The 19,548-nt window shown below is 43.8% G+C and overlaps 1 protein-coding gene across 4 annotated transcripts; it reads left to right on the forward strand.

Moving 5' to 3' along the window:
* The first annotated feature begins 424 nt into the window (after positions 1–424).
* On the forward strand, positions 425–19,187 carry LOC307158328 (transmembrane protein 272-like). 4 transcript variants are annotated; one of them, XM_079870804.1, is made up of 6 exons: positions 513–724; positions 802–878; positions 3,103–3,186; positions 3,460–3,510; positions 3,597–3,803; positions 18,471–19,187. In XM_079870804.1, the coding sequence occupies exons 3-6, from the start codon at positions 3,123–3,125 to the stop codon at positions 18,671–18,673; spliced, it is 525 nt and encodes a 174-aa protein (XP_079726930.1). In that variant the 5' UTR covers positions 513–724; positions 802–878; positions 3,103–3,122; the 3' UTR covers positions 18,674–19,187. The 4 variants fall into 4 exon arrangements, with proteins under 4 accessions (XP_079726932.1, XP_079726930.1, XP_079726931.1 ...); XM_079870805.1 differs by having other exon boundaries at positions 513–650; XM_079870806.1 differs by lacking the exon at positions 802–878 and having other exon boundaries at positions 425–650.
* Positions 19,188–19,548: the final 361 nt, after the last annotated feature.

Consider the following 19,548-nt stretch of genomic DNA (forward strand, 5'->3'; position numbering starts at 1 on the left):
GTGAAATACCCCTCAAAATCCACTTTTCTCAGGATATAATTTTTTGTCTGGTAATTTGAATGTTGTATTCGAAAGGAGATGCAAAGAAATTACACATTGCTGAGTGTTAGATTTTTTAGAGTCACTTATTTTCTTTAAAAAGTCTTTTAAAATGTCAATTACGTCAGAATGCTGACGTCATTAGCAGAATGCTAGCGTGTTATGGGCAACAACAACTCAACCTGTAAGAAATCGAAAAGAAATAAGTACTCGTTCATTCAACTTTCGACCTATAACCCATGTTGAACTTGCAAAACCTACAATAAAATCTGAGATTTCTCAACGGCAATCGGGTGAAAGAGACACATTTAGCCGTCTAGCCCCATAGACTCCCATTCAGTCTGTACTCGCCCGCGATCACCTCCAGTGGAATTCTAATGGAACTGCAACCAAGATCGATACAATGGCGCTAATAGGAAGTGCCAAGGCTCTCCGTAGACGGGCTCTGAATACATGCACGCTCCGAGTCCGAACCACTGATTCGAAACAAAAGATTCGTAAAGGTTTCGAAGCTTCATGAAGGTGTGTGTGCGTTGTGTTCGATGCTTTTCAAATGAGCTCAAACTGAACGGTCCCTCCTCCGATGAAGGCTGCCAGTACTAGATAGTAAGGTCAGTTTCCGCTTTCACTTTGTCTCTCTTAATTATAAATAACAACCACTGATTCAGGAGTTTTTCTAGCTTTGGTAAGTAGCTGAAGTATTTCTCTTAACTTTGCTGAAGGTTGTCCCTGCTAACACACGACCCGTCAATTGTTTTTCAGCCAAAAAAGTGTTCGAACAGTGACAGGAAAAAGTAAGGAAGCTGGGCATTTGAACCCACTTCAGTGTTATAAAACACGTACAATTTTGATTCGGTCGCAAGATTAAGTTGCCATTTCCGCGTTCACACAAGATGCCTTCAAAGTTATTACAACAGAAAGACTCGCTGTTTAAAGATTTCACTCGCGAAAAGACTCGCGATGTACCACCACCAAATTATCAGTCCGTACACCCTGCTGAGGGGCCAGTTGCATGAACATAGCAATTATGTTAAGACATTATTAACTAGGCTAGTACAAACAACTAGCAGTTAGTTTGGGGTAATCCGTCTTACTTTTCGGTATCAAATTAGACCAGCCTACGTTTTTATGACTTAAAAAAGTTATGTCTTAAACAAAAAAAATTGATGACTAACTTTTAAGACTAGGCTTAGTTTATGCAACCGGCCCCTGCTGGTTCAGTTGCATTCTTCTTTCGTTTGTTTGTTTGTTTGTTTGTAGTTTACTTAACTAGCTATGTTAATATTTCTTCAGTATTTGGCCTTTGTTTTAGGCTACAGTCCTGGAGACCTTATTGCATTATTTTGACTGGTGATTGTGTCTGTTAGATCAATTGTAAAAATTTATACAGTGAGGAAAATAAGCATTTGAACACCCTGCTATTTTGCAAGTTCTCCCACTTAGAAATCATGGAGGGGTCTGAAATTGTCATCGTAGGTGCATGTCCACTGTGAGAGACATAATCTAAAAAAAAAAAATCCAGAAATCACAATGTATGATTTTTTAACTATTTATTTGTATGATACAGCTGCTAATAAGTATTTGAACACCTGAGAAAATCAATGTTAATATTTGGTACAGTAGCCTTTGTTTGCAATTACAGAGGTCAAACGTTTCCTGTAGTTTTTCACCAGGTTTGCACACACTGTAGGAGGGATTTTGGCCCACTCCTCCACACAGATCTTCTCTAGATCAGTCAGGTTTCTGGGCTGTCGCTGAGAAACACGGAGTTTGAGCTCCCTCCAAAGATTATCTATTGGGTTTAGGTCTGGAGACTGGCTAGGCCACGCCAGAACCTTGATATGCTTCTTACAGAGCCACTCCTTGGTTATCCTGGCTGTGTGCTTCGGGTCATTGTCATGTTGGAAGACCCAGCCTCGACCCATCTTCAATGCTCTAACTGAGGGAAGGAGGTTGTTCCCCAAAATCTCGCAATACATGGCCCCGGTCATACTCTCCTTAATACAGTGCAGTCGCCCTGTCCCATGTGCAGAAAAACACCCCCAAAGCATGATGCTACCACCCCCATGCTTCACAGTAGGGATGGTGTTCTTGGGATGGTACTCATCATTCTTCTTCCTCCAAACACGTTTAGTGGAATTATGACCAAAACGTTCTATTTTGGTCTCATCTGACCACATGACTTTCTCCCATGACTCCTCTGGATCATCCAAATGGTCATTGGCAAACTTAAGACGGGCCTTGACATGTGCTGGTTTAAGCAGGGGAACCTTCCGTGCCATGCATGATTTCAAACCATGACGTCTTAGTGTATTACCAACAGTAACCTTGGAAACCGTGGTCCCAGCTCTTTTCAGGTCATTGACCAGCTCCTCCCGTGTAGTTCTGGGCTGATTTCTCACCTTTCTTAGGATCATTGAGACCCCACGAGGTGAGATCTTGCATGGAGCCCCAGTCCGAGGGAGATTGACAGTCATGTTTAGCTTCTTCCATTTTCTAATGATTGCTCCAACAGTAGACCTTTTTTCACCAAGCTGCTTGGCAATTTCCCCGTAGCCCTTTCCAGCCTTGTGGAGGTGTACAATTTTGTCTCTAGTGTCTTTGGACAGCTCTTTGGTCTTGGCCATGTTAGTAGTTGGATTCTTACTGATTGTATGGGGTGGACAGGTGTCTTTATGCAGCTAACGACCTCAAACAGGTGCATCTAATTTTGGATAATAAATGGAGTGGAGGTGGACATTTTAAAGGCAGACTAACAGGTCTTTGAGGGTCAGAATTCTAGCTGATAGACAGGTGTTCAAATACTTATTTGCAGCTGTATCATACAAATAAATAGTTAAAAAATCATATATTGTGATTTCTGGATTTTTTTTTTTAGATTATGTCTCTCACAGTGGACATGCACCTACGATGACAATTTCAGACCCCTCCATGATTTCCAAGTGGGAGAACTTGCAAAATAGCAGGGTGTTCAAATACTTATTTTCCTCACTGTATATATATATCTATATATATCTATATATATATATTTCTGTTAAACTTTCTTTTTCCTTTTTCTGTCAGGCCAGAGTGAAGTAAAGACGATGGAAGACAGAAGCTTATTGCAGAATATTCGCAGGCCTCCCAAACTCAGCACACCTGTTCTAAGTATTCCCAATTACTCTGTTGTTCTGTGTGTGAGCGTAATATGTTGATGTGATGCTTCATTAAATTATGTTATTAATTGTGATTCTCCTTTGAAAATGCTTTGACAGTTATACGGAGCTACATAGCTAGTGTTAGAGCATTCATTGTAGGATATACAAACACAAATATTATGCGTAAACCTTGTTCAAGTATAGATACAACTAGAGTAACTATTGTAAAACTGAGAAATGTGCGAACAAAATTATTTAATTAACTGATTTAATTGTTTCACAGTAATCTCCAAACTCTTTGTGACTGTCCTGCCCATCGCTCAGGTGTCAATTGGTATGTATTTATTATTCTAGGTCTTTATAAACATTAGTTAATTTTGGGCATATAAAAAAGCCTATCAACTCCCTTCTTTTTCACAGGTGCAATACATCTGCAAGACTGTCCAAAGCAGCCCTATATTCCCATTTATCTGCTGGTGTCAGGTGTGTTTGCATTGGTTCTCGGTCTGCTGTCCTGCCTTCCATGCACTCAGGAGCCAGAAGATGGCACTCAAACTCATCTGAGTAGTCTCTGTACTGCCTGGAATTCACTGGTGTCCCTTTTCCTCTTCTGCTGGTTCATCGCTGGTAAGATATAATGTGTTTTATTAACTTTTTTTTTTATTAATGTGAAATTCAGATTATGTAGCTATTACAACTCTATTTTGAACCAGTGTACAGGGTACAAAAAAGAGTTAATATTCAAGACGATATGCAAGTGAATATTGGCTTTGATTAGTCGATAAAAATCATTAGTTTTTTAGAGATTGCCAAATAATGTTATGATTGAAATCACAATAAAGAATTGCTCTGTTGTTGTTTTTTAATATTATTATTATTATTATTATTATTATTATTATTATATTTTTGTGAACAATTAATTAAAACTGATAAAAAAACTGTGAAAATTGCACGTTTTACAACATACATCTGTTTATATTACATTTAGTATAAAATTTATATAAATAACTTTAAAATACATAATATGCAGTACCTGTCAAAAGTTTAGAGACATTAATTTTTTTTTAATGTTTTTGAAAGAAGTTTCTTATGCTCACCAAGGCTGCATTTACTTAATCAAAAATTGTAATATTGGGCATGTAATATTGTGAAATATTATTACAATTTAAAAAAGTTTATATATATATATATATATAAGTTTTTTATATACATACATACATATGTAATATATACATACGTACATACATACTCACCTAAAGGATTATTAGGAACACCATACTAATACTGTGTTTGACCCCCTTTCGCCTTCAAAACTGCCTTAATTCTACGTGGCATTGATTCAACAAGGTGCTGAAAGCATTCTTTAGAAATGTTGGCCCATATTGATAGGATAGCATCTTGCAGTTGATGGAGATTTGTGGGATGCACATCCAGGGCACGAAGCTCCCGTTCCACTACATCCCAAAGATGCTCTATTGGGTTGAGATCTGGTGACTGTGGGGGCCATTTTAGTACAGTGAACTCATTTTCATGTTCAAGAAACCAATTTGAAATGATTCGAGCTTTGTGACATGGTGCATTATCCTGCTGGAAGTAGCCATCAGAGGATGGGTACATGGTGGTCATAAAGGGATGGACATGGTCAGAAACAATGCTCAGGTAGGCCGTGGCATTTAAACGATGCCCAATTGGCACTAAGGGGCCTAAAGTGTGCCAAGAAAACATCCCCCACACCATTACACCACCACCACCAGCCTCCACAGTGGTAACAAGGCATGATGGATCCATGTTCTCATTCTGTTTACGCCAAATTCTGACTCTACCATCTGAATGTCTCAACAGAAATCGAGACTCATCAGACCAGGCAACATTTTTCCAGTCTTCAACTGTCCAATTTTGATGAGCTCGTGCAAATTGTAGCCTCTTTTTCCTATTTGTAGTGGAGATGAGTGGTACCCGGTGGGGTCTTCTGCTGTTGTAGCCCATCTGCCTCAAGGTTGTGCGTGTTGTGGCTTCACAAATGCTTTGCTGCATACCTCAGCTTGAATCAGTCGGCCCATTCTCCTCTGACCTCTAGCATCAACAAGGCATTTTTGCCCACAGGACCGCCCTATACTGGATGTTTTTCCCTTTTCACACCATTCTTTGTAAACCCTAGAAATGGTTGTGCGTGAAAATCCCAGTAACTGAGCAGATTGTGAAATACTCAGACCGGCCCGTCTGGCACCAACAACCATGCCACGCTCAGAATTGATTAAATCACCTTTCTTTCCCATTCTGACATTCAGTTTGGAGTTCAGGAGATTGTCTTGACCAGGACCACACCCCTAAATGCATTGAAGCAACTGCCATGTGATTGGTTGATTAGATAATTGCATTAATGAGAAATTGAACAGGTGTTCCTAATAATCCTTTAGGTGAGTGTATATATATATATATATATATATATATATATATATACAGGGTTTTTTTTTTTTTTTTTTACTCCCCATCCTTTTCCATAATTCTCACTCCAAGCTAAACTGAAAAGTTGGCAGCCCTGGTTTTACTCAAGTCACCTTTATTTATATTGCGCCTTTTACAATACAGATTGTATCAAAGCTAGCCTAGAAATCTAGACACACCCTAGCGGTAGCAAATTTTATTTTGCAGCCAGTGTCGTCTAGCAACTCTCCGTTTTTCTCCGGAAAAACCAAACTCTGGTCAGGCCAAACACATTGTGTATAGAGTCGGTGGGCGGGCTTAACATAATGACGGCAGAGTTGTGACGGTTCCGCGTGAATTCCCTGCTACTTGAAAAAAAAGAATGGCTGCTGCTGCTGGCGAACAGTGGTCTTTCGAATCAGCTTTGGCCGCGACTCTGGAGGATTTGGAGTTAAGCTTTTCTTTGAGAAAAGAACAAAGAACGGCACTGAAGTCATTCTTAAAAAAGGAAGATGTGTTCGGAGTTTTGCCGACTGGATACCGCAAAAATTGAATCTATCAATTAGCTCCGCTGGTGGGAAAACGCTCTGGTTGGTTGTAGCGCTATCCTATTGCATGCAGAGGGAATTTGAAAGACAACCGTTTATCCCGCCCCTCGGATTGAGCCCTGCCAATGATGTGTTCCCAGGCTTGTCAGGCTATATCAAAGCAGCTTCACAGTGATAACATGAAAATAATACAACAAAGTTTGTTTCTTGAAGAAAATTGCATCATGGTCCACCTCAAGTAAGGCAGATCAATAATATTGTTGAATATTAAATGTCCCCAACTAAGCAAGCCAAAAGCCAAGGTAACAGTGGTAACGAACCAAAACTCCATCAAGGTGACAGAATGGAGAAAAAAAACCTTGGAAGAAACCAGGCTCAGTCGGGGGCCAGTTCTCCTCTGGCCAACGAGCGAACAGTGTATGATTATGATTCAGGCAGCATTACAGGTCAGAAGTCAGATTGGATCAGAAAATTCATAATTTTATCCAGTTCCATCTAGTTGGAAGTCAGAGTCATCACGCCGGTGTGGAGACAAGTTTGTTGAGGATCAGTGCCGATGAGGCCTTCACAGGGCTGATGAGGCTGGCACCTCAGGGATGTGTTGTGGATGGGTCCAGGCGCAGGTCCACCATCTGATCTGGATACTTTTTTAGTGATTAATTTAATTAAAGACTCAATAAAATTTTTAGTGGTTAATTATCAGTATCTAACCTGATGAAAATGTGTTTATTCAATGTTGTCCACATTATATTTCATCTGCAGCAGTATTGTGAACTTTTATAAAGATACATTTAGCCATTAACTTTTAAATGCATCATTTAAAAAAAAAAAGCATCAAATTTTAAACACATGAGGAGTCTCTGCATTAAAAGCCTCACGACTGGCAGATCTACAGTCTACTCTACAATATTTCTCTCCGAAACGGTTGGAAATGAAATTAGATTGAATGGAGGATTTTAACTGTGACAAGATGATTGACAGGGCAGTTTACGGTGACAGGATGCACATAACTAAGCAACAGAGCTGTCCGGAAAAGATGACTAAGTAGTATGTCCCAAAGTTTGCCTACTCTTTTGCTACACACTCACAAGTATGTACCTTTTCTTCACAAAAAGAGTACATACTTTTAGGGCGAAGTATAATTAGGTGAATTGGGATGCAGTAATTGTCTTGATTATGTTCACGTGTCTTGTTTAGTCATGAGTCCTTCTGTATTTAAGCCCTCATGTTTGCCAGGTTACTTTGTCTAGTATTGTTTCCGGTAACCTCTGTTGGTGAGTTTTCTGTTCATTTTTAAGTTCATAGTTCCAAGTCTTGTATAATTTGATTTTGTTCACGTTTGTCTTCTATGAAATACTGCACATGGGTTCTTCAAACTTGCCACCAGTGGATTAGCTTACATTATCTGAGCACCAAATTAGTGTATTAGAACAATGTCTGAAGGATCTGGAGCAATGACTGCTGAAAATTCAGCTTTACTATCGCAGGAAAAAATGACATTTTAAAATATATTCAAATAGAAAACGGTTCTTTTAATTTTGCTAATATTTTGCAATATTACCATTTTTACTGTATTTTTTGATTAAATAAATGCAGCCTTGGCATAAGAGACCACTCTTTAGTATAATAAAGCTGATTTCTTGGCCACAAGGATATTTCAACATGGAATGTGCAGAAAAGTGCAGACTAAGGCTACGTTCACACTGCAGGCTGAAACGACCCAATTCCGATTTTTTTGCCCCTATGCGACCTGTATCTGATCTTTTCATGACAGTCTGAACGACACAGATCCGATCTTTTGAAATGCGACCCAGGCCACTTGGGTATGTGGTCCCAAATCCGATACATATCCGATCTTTTGAAATGCGACTTCAGTCTGAACGGCCAGGTCGCATGTATCCGACCCGCACGTCATTGATACGCGAAAAACGTCATAATTCTGTAGTCGTCGGTTTGAAAACGGACTGCATATTCGTCGAGCTGAGGTAAATCTGCCGAACGGGTCGACCTCGACGAGCCCGTTAATTAAAAATAAATAAATAAAAGCCCACGGCCATTATATATACACGTTATGTTAACTTATTTGTGCTGAATCTGATATTAGGTCAGCGGCTGCTGTCTGGCTCGTGTGTAACGGTCGCTGCGCGCGCTCGTGTGTGTGTGTGTGTGTGTGTGTGAGGGAATCACAGTTAGTTCAAGTTTAGCTACTTCCGCAAATAACAAGTGACGTCGTTGACCGTTGAGTACTCTTCTGCGCATGCGGGTCACTTCTGGGTCATTTCACGTTCACACAGGAGATCACAAAAGGTCGCATTTAATTGGAAATGTGAACGGCCTTGCAAAAAAAATCGAATTTTTTCAAAAAATCGGAATTGAGCATTAAGCCCTGCAGTGTGAACGTAGCCTAAGTGCAGACCAACGATGCTCGGGTCAAAGACCATGTATATCATCTCGGTTACTAACGTAACCTCGGTTCCCTGAGATGAGGGAACGAGTATTGCGTAAGCTAGCTTACGCTATTGGAAAACTCCTTTTCTCGAGAATATTGAAGCAAATCTTTCAAACGCAGTGCAGCTGCACAGCATACACGAATGAACGGACAGAGCGGTCATTGGCTGTGCTGCGGCAACTGCACGAACCTATGGCGAGGCGGCTCAGACGCGCGAACCAATGAGGACACTTCGCGCCTTAGCACGTCAGAGCGCGCCAGAAAAGGGCGTGGCCAAGGCTATAAAGCGCCCATCTCGAGCCATGTAACTCCAGATGTTTAAACGACTGAAGCAATCCCCAGATAAAGCACAAAGCACGGCGGGTTACACAATACTTGTTCCCTCATCTCAGGGAACAGAGGTTACGTTAGTAACCGAGACTTTCCCTTTCGAGAGGTCTTTCGTATTGCGTAAGCTAGCTTGGGAACCCCATTTGAAACGCCGTGCGTGCTTAACTTCGCTCATGTAGTGGCCCGAAGCAAAAGCCTGGGGCTGTAAGAGTAAAGTATGAACCCAAGCCAGTCAGTGATGGGCTTTAATAGGGTAAACAAAGGTGGGCCTAAGGAGGGCCACACTGTATGATGTAATATATATATATATATATATATATATATATATATATATAATATATATATATATACAGTGTTGGGAAGGATACTTTCAAAATGTATTCCGTTACAGAATACAGAATACATGCCCAAAAATGTAATTTGTAACGTATTCCGTTACGTTACTCAATCTGAGTAACGTATTCTGAATACTTGGATTACTTCCACATTGAATTGCATTTTATAAGTGTCGGACATCAAATCCTGCTTAATAAACAGGCCTATTCTTGTGGGGTGGGGGTGCGGTGATGCAGTGGTGACGCGTATGCCAATAAAGCACCTAAAAGCTGTCACAAACAACCGGCAAAAGTAATAATTATGAATATGTCAAATATAGAAAGGAGATATTTTAATTGTTTATTAATAAACAAGTGTTTTCTTTGTCAGTGTCGGCTACAAAGATGAAGTTGACGATGCTGACTCGCGATCTTCGCAGTAGCCTAGTGAACGCGCCAGAGAGAAATGCACATTTCATACGGATTACATATGCAGAGAGCAGTTCTTTCATGTTGAATTGTTCTGTTTAAAAGTAGACATGTCTGTGAGGCAAGTAGGGCCTACTACCTTATACGCTGAGCGCCCGTTTCACACATACTCCGTGTGCAGTGCGTATGCGCTGCGTGTTGCGGTGCGTATGTGGTACAGGAGAGCAGCACGCGCTATAGTGCTTTCACATATGATGCGTTTGCAGTGCGTAACTGATCCACTGATACCACAAACACATACACAATATTTGTATTTCAAATCCAGAAGGTTTCAGCAACTTTTATTTAAAAAAAGTTTTGTCACCGGTGCAATTTTCTTTGTAGCCTACACATAGGCCTATACACTCTTTAAGGGTGTACTCACACTAGCCAGTTTGAACCGTGCCCGAGTGCGTTTGACCACCAAAGCGCGGTTCGTTTGACTAGTGTGAGTGCTCCGAACCGTGCCCGGGCGCGGCTCGATTAGCCGGCCCTGGCCCGGTTGGAAGAGGTGGGCCAGAGCACGGTTCAGTTGGACTCGGGCGCGGTTCGCATGCAGTGTGAGCGCTAACCGTGCTGGAGCACGGAACAGGACGCGTGACGCAAACCTCCTCATACGAGCAGCACGATTACGTGAAAATTTTCGTGCCACAAAGGCGATAGATATGTTTAACAACAGGCTGTGAGAGGGCTGTGGACCAAACGACTCAAAATTATCCACAAAGTAAACAGAGCGATGGACTCAGAGCGATGCGCCGCTCTTCCTGTTTATCCCGAAACCGTCACACCATAATGACGTAAGCGTGCTCCGGCACGAATGCTGAAACCCTATGTGAGTGCAGGCCAGTGGGGGAGTGGGGAGGGGGGACAATCGTACTCGGGCCCGGTTCATGGCAACCGTACCTAGTGTGAGTACACCCTAATAGACTATTCAAGCTTAAACAATTTAAACAACGTATTAATCAATGCATTACTTCTATATAGATTAAGTTGTTCAAGCAAGTGATAACATATTTAATATGTAGGCTATTCAAATCGCAAACATTTTAAATTTAAACTTAAAATTGACAAAAACAGCTGACTCTCATGCCTTTTTTTTTGCATTTAAATTTTAATACAATAGGCTAAATCTTGCATGCCACAAATAACTTGTTTTTCAACCTCCACGAATCAGACGAGTGTTGTTCATTATTTCGCCTTGTTAAAGTAAACTGTAGGCCTAGTTTTCATTGTTTTACCCCAGTCTTAAAGTAAAAAGATGACTGTGAAAAAAAAGCAGTAGGCCTATTTAATTAAAGCTACACTGTGTAACTTTTTTAGTTGATTCTTAGCAAAAAACACTTAGTTCTTTCAAAAAAATATGTGCTCATTAATGTATATTTACTTCTTTCAAGTACTAAAGTATTCTCTTAAGTTTATAATCTGCCATTGAAAGTACATACGGGTGAGGGGTTCGAATGCCGGTCGCCATGTTGCCCCTCCATCTTGAAACTACATTAGCCAAATAGGGACATACCAGTAAATTCAAGCTTCGCCTTTTGCGTTTTTCACTCAGTGACACCGTGACGAATGCGAGGGGGAGATTACTCGCGAGCTCGCGAGTGCCGGCAGATTTGAAAGATAGTGTGGTGTGTGTGTGTGTGTGTGTGTGTGCATACTCACATTTGAAAGAGAGAATTAAAACGTCAACGCGACAGACAAATCAGCAAGACCATAGTCAATATTGGAGTAACTTTTCCCAGATGGAAAGAGCTCATGAGGAGCAAAGATTTTAAAACGGACGCCGAGGTTGCCTGCTTTCTTCTCGACAGGTAATTCAGCCTGTTGTAATTCATTTGTGTAAATTCGAAGTTTTATAGTTGCTTGTCTAACCATAGCATGGTTGTGCATAACGCCAGATCGACCTCTAGTATAACTTCATCCTCGCGTCAATGGTGAAAAAGTATTGTTTACCTTGTAACATAAATCTGTGCTGCGACGGATCACAGGTGATGAATAGTTTTAAAGGCGCAATTTTTTAAGCTATATATAAAAAAGGACACTGTAAATTTTAGTTATTTTTAATTGCTTTTACTTTGTACACATTGTAACGTTAGCCTAATCTGATTATGCTGGGATAGCCGATTCCAAGGGTGACGTTTACCTCCTGACATCTGTCCTGTACTTTTATTCATTTTAGACGTATTGTTTATTATTGTCATGGACGAAGTCGATAACTGGAAGCCATGTTAATCTTGGAATAATACGGCCACCGTAGGAGTGAAAACGCCCTCGGAATTGAGAGGAACAGAAACTAATATTCACTGGGTAGTCATATACAATTTCACCGCTAGATGGGGGTAAAAATCACACAGTGTAGCTTTAAATACATTTATGATTGTATTACTACATTTTATTTAATTAAATGCATTTATGATGAAATTACTACATTTTCAGCTCAATCTGTGTTCATTTTGACCACGAACCATGCGCTGTCACTTTAATTCAGCGTTTGCGGCACAGCAGAAATAGACTCGGTGCGGAAACGATTGCTGCACTGCTGTATACGCACCGCAACTATACTGGGACGGATAAATGGACCGCAGTGTGAAAGCTCTAACCTGTTAACATGGGTACGGAAAAAAATATGCACCGCATACGCACTGCAAACAGAGTATGTGTGAAACGGGCGTTCATTTATGAGACCAGCTCCAGTTCACGCGCTGTATTGCGCACTGGCGCCTCCGTGTCCTGATTATTGTCTGCTATATTTACTTAAATCCAGGCAATTGGTTGATGAAACATTGATTAAAATTAAGATACAATTAATACAAAACGAAATTCACTTTAAAGAAAGGCTTTGTCCTTTCTGTTTGAGGTCTCTGTGAAAGTTTTAAAGCAGTCTTTTAGAGCCGCTTTCAGAGCGTTCACGTCCGTAAAGGAGAACTGTCACGACCGTAACATTGTTTTTTTTTCTCATAAATGCGAATGCGAAAAATAAAATAAAATAAATATTTTATGTTCTGTGGAGAGCCAACCCTTCTTCATCCGGTGAGTAGTATTACTTTTGGTTTGCGCAGTGTAATTCACAGATTGGCACCTAAAAGTTTTACGTTTTATTTCCCTTATATTAAATATAAAACGCATGTAGACCGATATTTTTCTAATGTCTGGACTCCTTTATTAAGGGAGTATGGATATATACAGACATTTCACTATTGGTATTGATGAATTTTCTGAGAATTTATATTTCAAGTTTTGACTGCACGTATTTGGGAAAACAAAACAAAAAACGTAGGCCTACTTTAAGATGCTTCTTCAGGTTGAAGGTAGAGTTGGACGCTGATAGGAGGTTGGCAAGCAGAGGTTGCACTGCACAGTTATATTTCGTGTTCCCTTCTCTTTCTTTAATGTGAAATGCTGTTTGAATTTCCAAGATAGAAATGCATTCTTGCCCTGCTCTGTTGTTCCGGCTCCATCTCTACCTCTAGCTTCCGCTGCTCCTCTTCCGACTCCATTGTGACTGGTCACGCAAACCGCGCATTTTTTTGTTTTCATATTGGGGCTTTCATTTGTATATATATATATATATATATATATATGTATATGTATGAAGGGGTTTTGTGCTTACACATTTTATATTGAAAGAACCCTAGTATGTAAATTGGGAACTTCCAAGTTATAATACCTGATAAATGTGGACGGCGAGGCCCAGCCGGCCGCCGCACAAATATCTTCAATGGGTATTCCACTCGACCAAGCCCATGACGAGGCCATGCCTCTAGTGGAATGAGCTCTGATGCCTAAGGGGCAAAGAAGGCCCTTAGAATCATAAGCCAGCGCGATAGCGTCAACTATCCAGCGCGATAATCTCTGCTTTGAGACGGCGAGCCCCTTGGTGCGGCCGCCAAAGCACACAAAAAGCTGTTCTGACTGTCTGAAATGAGGCAGAACGCTCTAAATAAACTCTGAGAGCCCTGACCGGACAGAGTAAATTCGCGTCTCTTTCGTCCTCTGGTGAGGAGAGAGCTGTTAGGGAAATAACCTGTGCTCTGACGGGGGTAGAGAGCACTTTAGGAATATACCCATGTCTTGGCCTAAGGACAGCTCTGCAGTCGTTAGGTCCAAACTCAAGCTCACTGACAGCGCGTGCAGATCGCCCACTCTCTTAACTGAAGCGAGCGCCAGTAAAAGAGAGGTTTTGAGCGAGAGATGCTTCAGGTCTGCAGACCGAAGCGGCTCGAACGGGGCGCCCTTCAGCGCTTCCAGGACCGTGGAGAGGTCCCAGATAGGCACAGAGGGGGGTCGCGAGGGATTCAGACTCCTTGCCCCTTTAAGGAAGCGCACAATGAGTTCATTCCTTCCCAGTGAATGTCCGGCCACAAGAGCGTGATATGCTGTTATGGCCGCCACATATACTTTGAGCGTGGAGGGGGTGCGACCCGCGTCCAGGAGCTCTTGTAAAAAAATAAGTACACTTGGTACCTCGCATGAGCATGGGTCCAGGTTCCGTGCTCCGCACCAGCTGGAGAACACTGCCCACTTTTGAGCATAGAGGCGCCTGGTTGAAGGCGCTCTAGCCTCAGTGATGGTTTTTAGCACCCTATCCAGGAGACACCCGGGTACCCGTTGAGGGGCCATACATGAAGGGCCCACAAGTCGGGACGGGGATGCCAAATTTTCCCGTTCGCCTGTGTGAGGAGGTCTCTCCTCAGAGGAATCGGCCAAGGGGCTGTTTCCAGCAGTTGTGCCAACTCGGAGAACCATAACTGGGTCTTCCAGAGAGGGGCTATTAGTAGCACTGCACACTTGCTTTCCCTGATCCTCTCGATGACCTGTGGCAGCATCGCGATGGGGGGAAAAGCATATAGCGGACGGCTCGGCCAGTCGTGGGCGAGCGCGTCCTTGCTCTTTGAGAAGTATGTTTGGCAACAAGCATTGTCTTCTGAAGCGAAGAGGTCGACCTCTGCCTCGCCGAAGATGCTCCAGATTAGCTGAACCATCTGAGGGTGAAGAGACCATTCCCCGGGGGAGCGCAGGTTGTGCTGAGCCCATATGATGAGACTCTTGGCCATGGTGTGCAGGTTGCTTGACCTGAGACCGCCCTGGCGATTTATGTAAGACACCACTGACAGGTTGTCTGTTCGGACCAGGACACGGTGGCCTTTTAGGTATGGGAGAAAAGCCTTGAGTTATAGAGTGACCGCTCTCATCTCTAGACAGTTTATATGTAGGCGCTTCTCTGGGCTTGACCAAAGGCCAGAGACCGGCCTGCCCTCGTAAAGGGCTCCCCAACCTAGGTTGGAGGCGTCTGTCGAGATCACTTTTCTCTTTGAAACCACACCCATACTCACGCCTGACTGCAACCAGTCGGTCGCTTTCCAGGGAATCAGGGCTTTTATACAGCCATGACTCGCTCTGATCAGTAAGTGGCCCGATCGCCACGCATGAGCTGGTACGAGGGGTTTTAGCCAGCGCTGAAGAGGACGCATGTGCAGTAGTCCTAGCTGGAGTACTGATGATGCTGAGGCCATGAGACCTAACATCCTCTGAAATCTTTTGAGAGGCGCGAGAGCGCCCGTTCTGAAAGATACCGCTATGCGTTGAATGGTGAGCGCGCGCTCCCGTGTGAGGCACGCTTTCATTTGTATAGAGTCTATCACCATACCCAGGAAAGAAATACTCTGGCTGGGGGACAGTGTGCTCTTGGAAGTGTTGATCCTGAGCCCCAGGCATTCTAGATGGCTGAGGAGCCAGGATCTGTGAGTTATCAGTTGTGCCTCCGATTGAGCTATAATCAGCCAATCGTCGAGGTAGTTCAACACTCGCACTCCCCGCTGTCTCAGGGGGGTAAGTGCTGCGTCTATACACTTCGTAAATGTACGAGGTGCTAGCGATAGGCCGAAGGGAAGTACCGTGTACTGTAGCGAGTAACCTCGTTTTATTATGTTCAACACCCACTCTGATATACTGGGGATAGCCTCCCAGGCTCTGGCCCGCATAGCTAGGGGTTGAATGAAAACTGGAGACGGCCCGCCGTGAGACAGGGACCCGGCCGTCCAGTCGCATTGTGTGTTTGCTGCTGTGTGAACAGCGCTCATGTATAGGGGTGCGCGCTTTACTGCGGGCGCACCCTTTAATACAGTTCCCAGCGTGAGCCGGATGAGAAACTGATCGGGGAACAGTTTTTGTGTGTAGAGGTGCGTTCTGTACAGTGGGCACACAATCTACGTTTACTATCTCTCCCGCGCTGGTTGGGGGGAGAGTTAATATTTTGTTGGCAGTGTTTATATGTAGGGATGCACACTTCATAGTGGGCACGCGCGCTACATTTACTACACTTCCAGCATGAGCTGGGGGAAAACTTGGGACTGTGGGAACAGTGCTTGTGTGTAGTTGTGCGCACTTTACAGTGGACACATGATCTACATATGACACAGACAGAAAAGTGCTCTTTTCGTGTTTTATTTGTGTCGCCGTGAAAACGGCGTTTGTTTGCAGGTGTGCGTGTTTTACAACAGACCCGTTGACTGCAGTACTGACATTTCCAGTCGCCTGAAAGGAGGGAACTGGGAAATGTATGCGAGGGTTTCGGGAGATTGGTCCGGCCTCGGCGAGACTCAATTTCCCCCTTTTTCTTCCCACAGCTAGGAAGACTTGGGGGCCTCGCAGGGTCCAATCCTGGGTCGGGGTCCCCGCCTCTCAGGGAACTGCCGGCGCTTAGCAGAGCGAGAGCGGTTACAGACTTCAGCCGCTGGGCGTGGCTGGGAGACCGCCGGCGCTGCTCTCACATGCTGAGAGGGCGGCGGCGCCTTCCTCTGGTGACTCGAGGAAGAGCTGGAGCGTTTGGGGAGAAAGTGCCTGCGACGCCTTCTGAGCCTCGGTGTAACGCTCCGCAAACCCTTTGACCGCTGGGCCGAACAGACCGGCGTTGGAAATAGGGGAGTCGAGGAAAGCTACCTTGTCTGCGTCCTTCATCTCCGTTAAGTTTAGCCAGAGATGCCACTCAAGCACCGTCAAGTTAGCCATGCTTCGGCCAATTGACTGAGCTGTAGCTTTAGTGGCTCGCAGGGCCAGATCTGTGGCTCTGCGGAGGTCCTTAAAAGCTTCCGGTTCAGGTCCAGACTCGTCCAATGTGCGGAGAAGTTTGGCCTGAAAAACCTGGAGGATGGCCATAGTGTGTAGTGCCGAGGCAGCTTGGCCGGCGGCGGCGTATGCGCGACCGGCGAGAGCTGACGTGGTGCGGCAGGGCTTCGATGGATGCGAAGCTTTGGCCTTCCATCCCGCATCGGTGGGCGGGCAGAGGTGAGCGGCCACCGCCTCTTTGAGGGGGGGGATCGCCTCGTAGCCTTTCTCCTTAGCACCGTCCACAGAGGAGAGCGTCGGGGAGAAGGAAGGTTTTAGGCGAGCTGAGTGCGGTGCATTCCATGACTTAGTCAGCTCGTCATGTACCTCAGGGAAGAAGGGGGCGGGTCTCTGCTGAGGGGCCAGCCGGCGCCCCTGCAGGAACCACTCATCCAACCTGCTTCGTGTGGGCTCCTCAGGCGAAGAGCAGTCGAGCCCGAGGTCTTCAATGGCCCTGGTCAGCACGCGAACAATTTCCGTGTCGACGGAAATCCTCGCGCTAGCTTGTGTTGACGGCGCGGGGTCGGAAACGGAGCCCGCCCACTCAACGTCGGATGTAGCGAGAGAAAGGCTGTCATCCTTATCCTCTTCCTCGTCCGAACCCCCGAAAGAGACGAGTCCCGCCGCTCGGAGAGAGGGGCGCTGATCCGCCCGTGTGAACAGGACCGGCGAGGGGGTTTCCTCCGGAGAGAGCGAGACGCGCGGGGAGTGAGCCGGCGTGTGTTCGCTTGTCTGCGCTGCTTTTTGCGCGGCTCAGTCAAAGGGAGAGAGAGAGCGGGAAGTGTGGGGTCGTCCGTGAAGACGGCCAGTCGAGCCCGCAGGGTGGAGAGATCCAGGGCATCGCACTCAGGGCAGCCGCCCTTGGCGAGCGCAGCTTCTGCGTGGTCGCGTCCCAGGCAGGAGATGCAGAGGATGTGCAGGTCTCCACCGAAGAGAGGACCTCTGCATGAGGCGCAAGAGATGCGAGGCATTTGAAACAACGCCTCAGAAATTTCTCTTTTAGAGTGTGACGCAGCTGCGAGCAAACAATTGCGTTTATAAAGGATATAGCGCGCCGGATGGCACAGCAGAACAGCGGGTTGAAGGCGGCGACGGTAGAGCCGGCGTCCTCAAACTGCGAAGCAGGTGCTGATCCGCTGAAGGTTTTTCGACGGCGGCGTGTAGCTTTATTCCGGAGGTCAGCGAAGTGGAGATTTGCTGAAGGAGTAAAAATCTGGTGTTACATGGCTCGAGATGGGCGCTTTATAGCCTTCGGCCGCGCCCTTTTCTGGCGCGCTCTGACGTGCGAAGTGTCTTCATTGGTTCGCGCATCTGAACCGCCTCACCATAGGTTCGTGCAGTTGCCGCAGCACAGCCAATGACCGCTCTGTCCGTTTATTCGTGTATGCTGTGCAGCTGCACTGCGTTTTAAAGATTTGCTTCAATATTCTCGAGAAAAGGAGTTTTCCCATAGCGTAAGCTAGCTTACGCAATACGAGAGACCTCTCGAAAGGGAACTTTATATATCACGTGATCACATTTATATATCACAAGATCACATTATATATCACATTTATTAAACAGATTTGTCAAAAGTACTATCCAGTTACAGTTTTTTTTAATTATTTATCCAGTGAAGTGCTTCATATCACCCTCTTTACCCTTGTCTCCCCTACAGGTAATGTATGGATCTACTCTATTTACCAGCCTAATTACGACATTAGCAGTTGGACCGATTATTGCAATAAGACACTGTACCTATTTGCTTTCTGGACCACCACATTGGTCTACATATTGCTGGGCATTGTCTTCTTAGGAGGTTGCTGTATGTTATTATGCCTGTGTATGTGTGGAAGGAGTGGAAATGTGGATGATGTATGATGGACAGGGCCAACAACAGTCAACAGTAATATTCCTTATAATAATACACTTGTGGACTTTAGCAGTTTCTAAATTTTTATTTTTTTGGCCTTTATTTGATGTTGTGCCACTTACTCTCTATAATTCTTGTGTATTGTTGGGCACCAGAAGCTTTTTGACAAGGAATATTGCAGGTTTACTAACTGGACTGGTTTACTGTCTTTTATAATGGCATGTGTCAGATTGTGCATTTGAGAATATTGTGGAATACTGAATAAAAACAAAAAAGATTAATACATTGATATAAAATATCATATTACCTATTATCACTTTTTCATTTATGTATTGTTAATTATACACTGTTCTTTGGAATACTTGCTTTTGATTAGTTTACTGTGGCATTTTGCACAAATATTTTTGTACACTGACACTAAACTGTATAATTGACGTTGGCCCTGGCACCCTGTTTCCTTCATAACTGTGCTGCTTTCATGTTTTTTCTCACATAATAATAAAAAAAATCAATTCAAATCGATATTTCATGTCCTTTCTGTGGTAAATACTTGTGTATAAAAACAGGATAACTCACAGTCAGCTGGTTAATTGCAGAATAAACCTCAACATGGTGATCGGGACTCTAACAATAAGCGAATGTACATACCTACTCATAAAATGAATTGTGGTTCCTTTAGAGCTTGGGGCTGGGCGATATGGCTTAAAAATATTATCACAATATTTTATTTTCCATATCATAAGGTATCAATATCTATCATTTCACATATTACTGAGAGTACACTAAAAGAAAACTTGCAAGTATACTTGCAGTATAAAACTACTAAACTAGTAGTTTACTGAGAGTACACTAAAAGAGCAAAAATAATATATAAATAGTAAAC

This window comes from Squalius cephalus, assembly GCF_949319135.1.
Source record: "Squalius cephalus genome assembly, chromosome: 5".
Taxonomy (NCBI): domain Eukaryota; kingdom Metazoa; phylum Chordata; class Actinopteri; order Cypriniformes; family Leuciscidae; genus Squalius; species Squalius cephalus.

Coding starts and splice junctions, on each gene's coding strand:
- LOC307158328 (XM_079870806.1), top strand. CDS start 3,123: ATGGAAGACAGAAGCTTATTGCAGAATATTCGCAGGCCTCCCAAACTC. Junction 3,187..3,459: donor ACTCAGCACACCTGTTCTAA/GTATTCCCAATT, acceptor ATTGTTTCACAG/TAATCTCCAAACTCTTTGTG. Junction 3,511..3,596: donor CATCGCTCAGGTGTCAATTG/GTATGTATTTAT, acceptor TCTTTTTCACAG/GTGCAATACATCTGCAAGAC.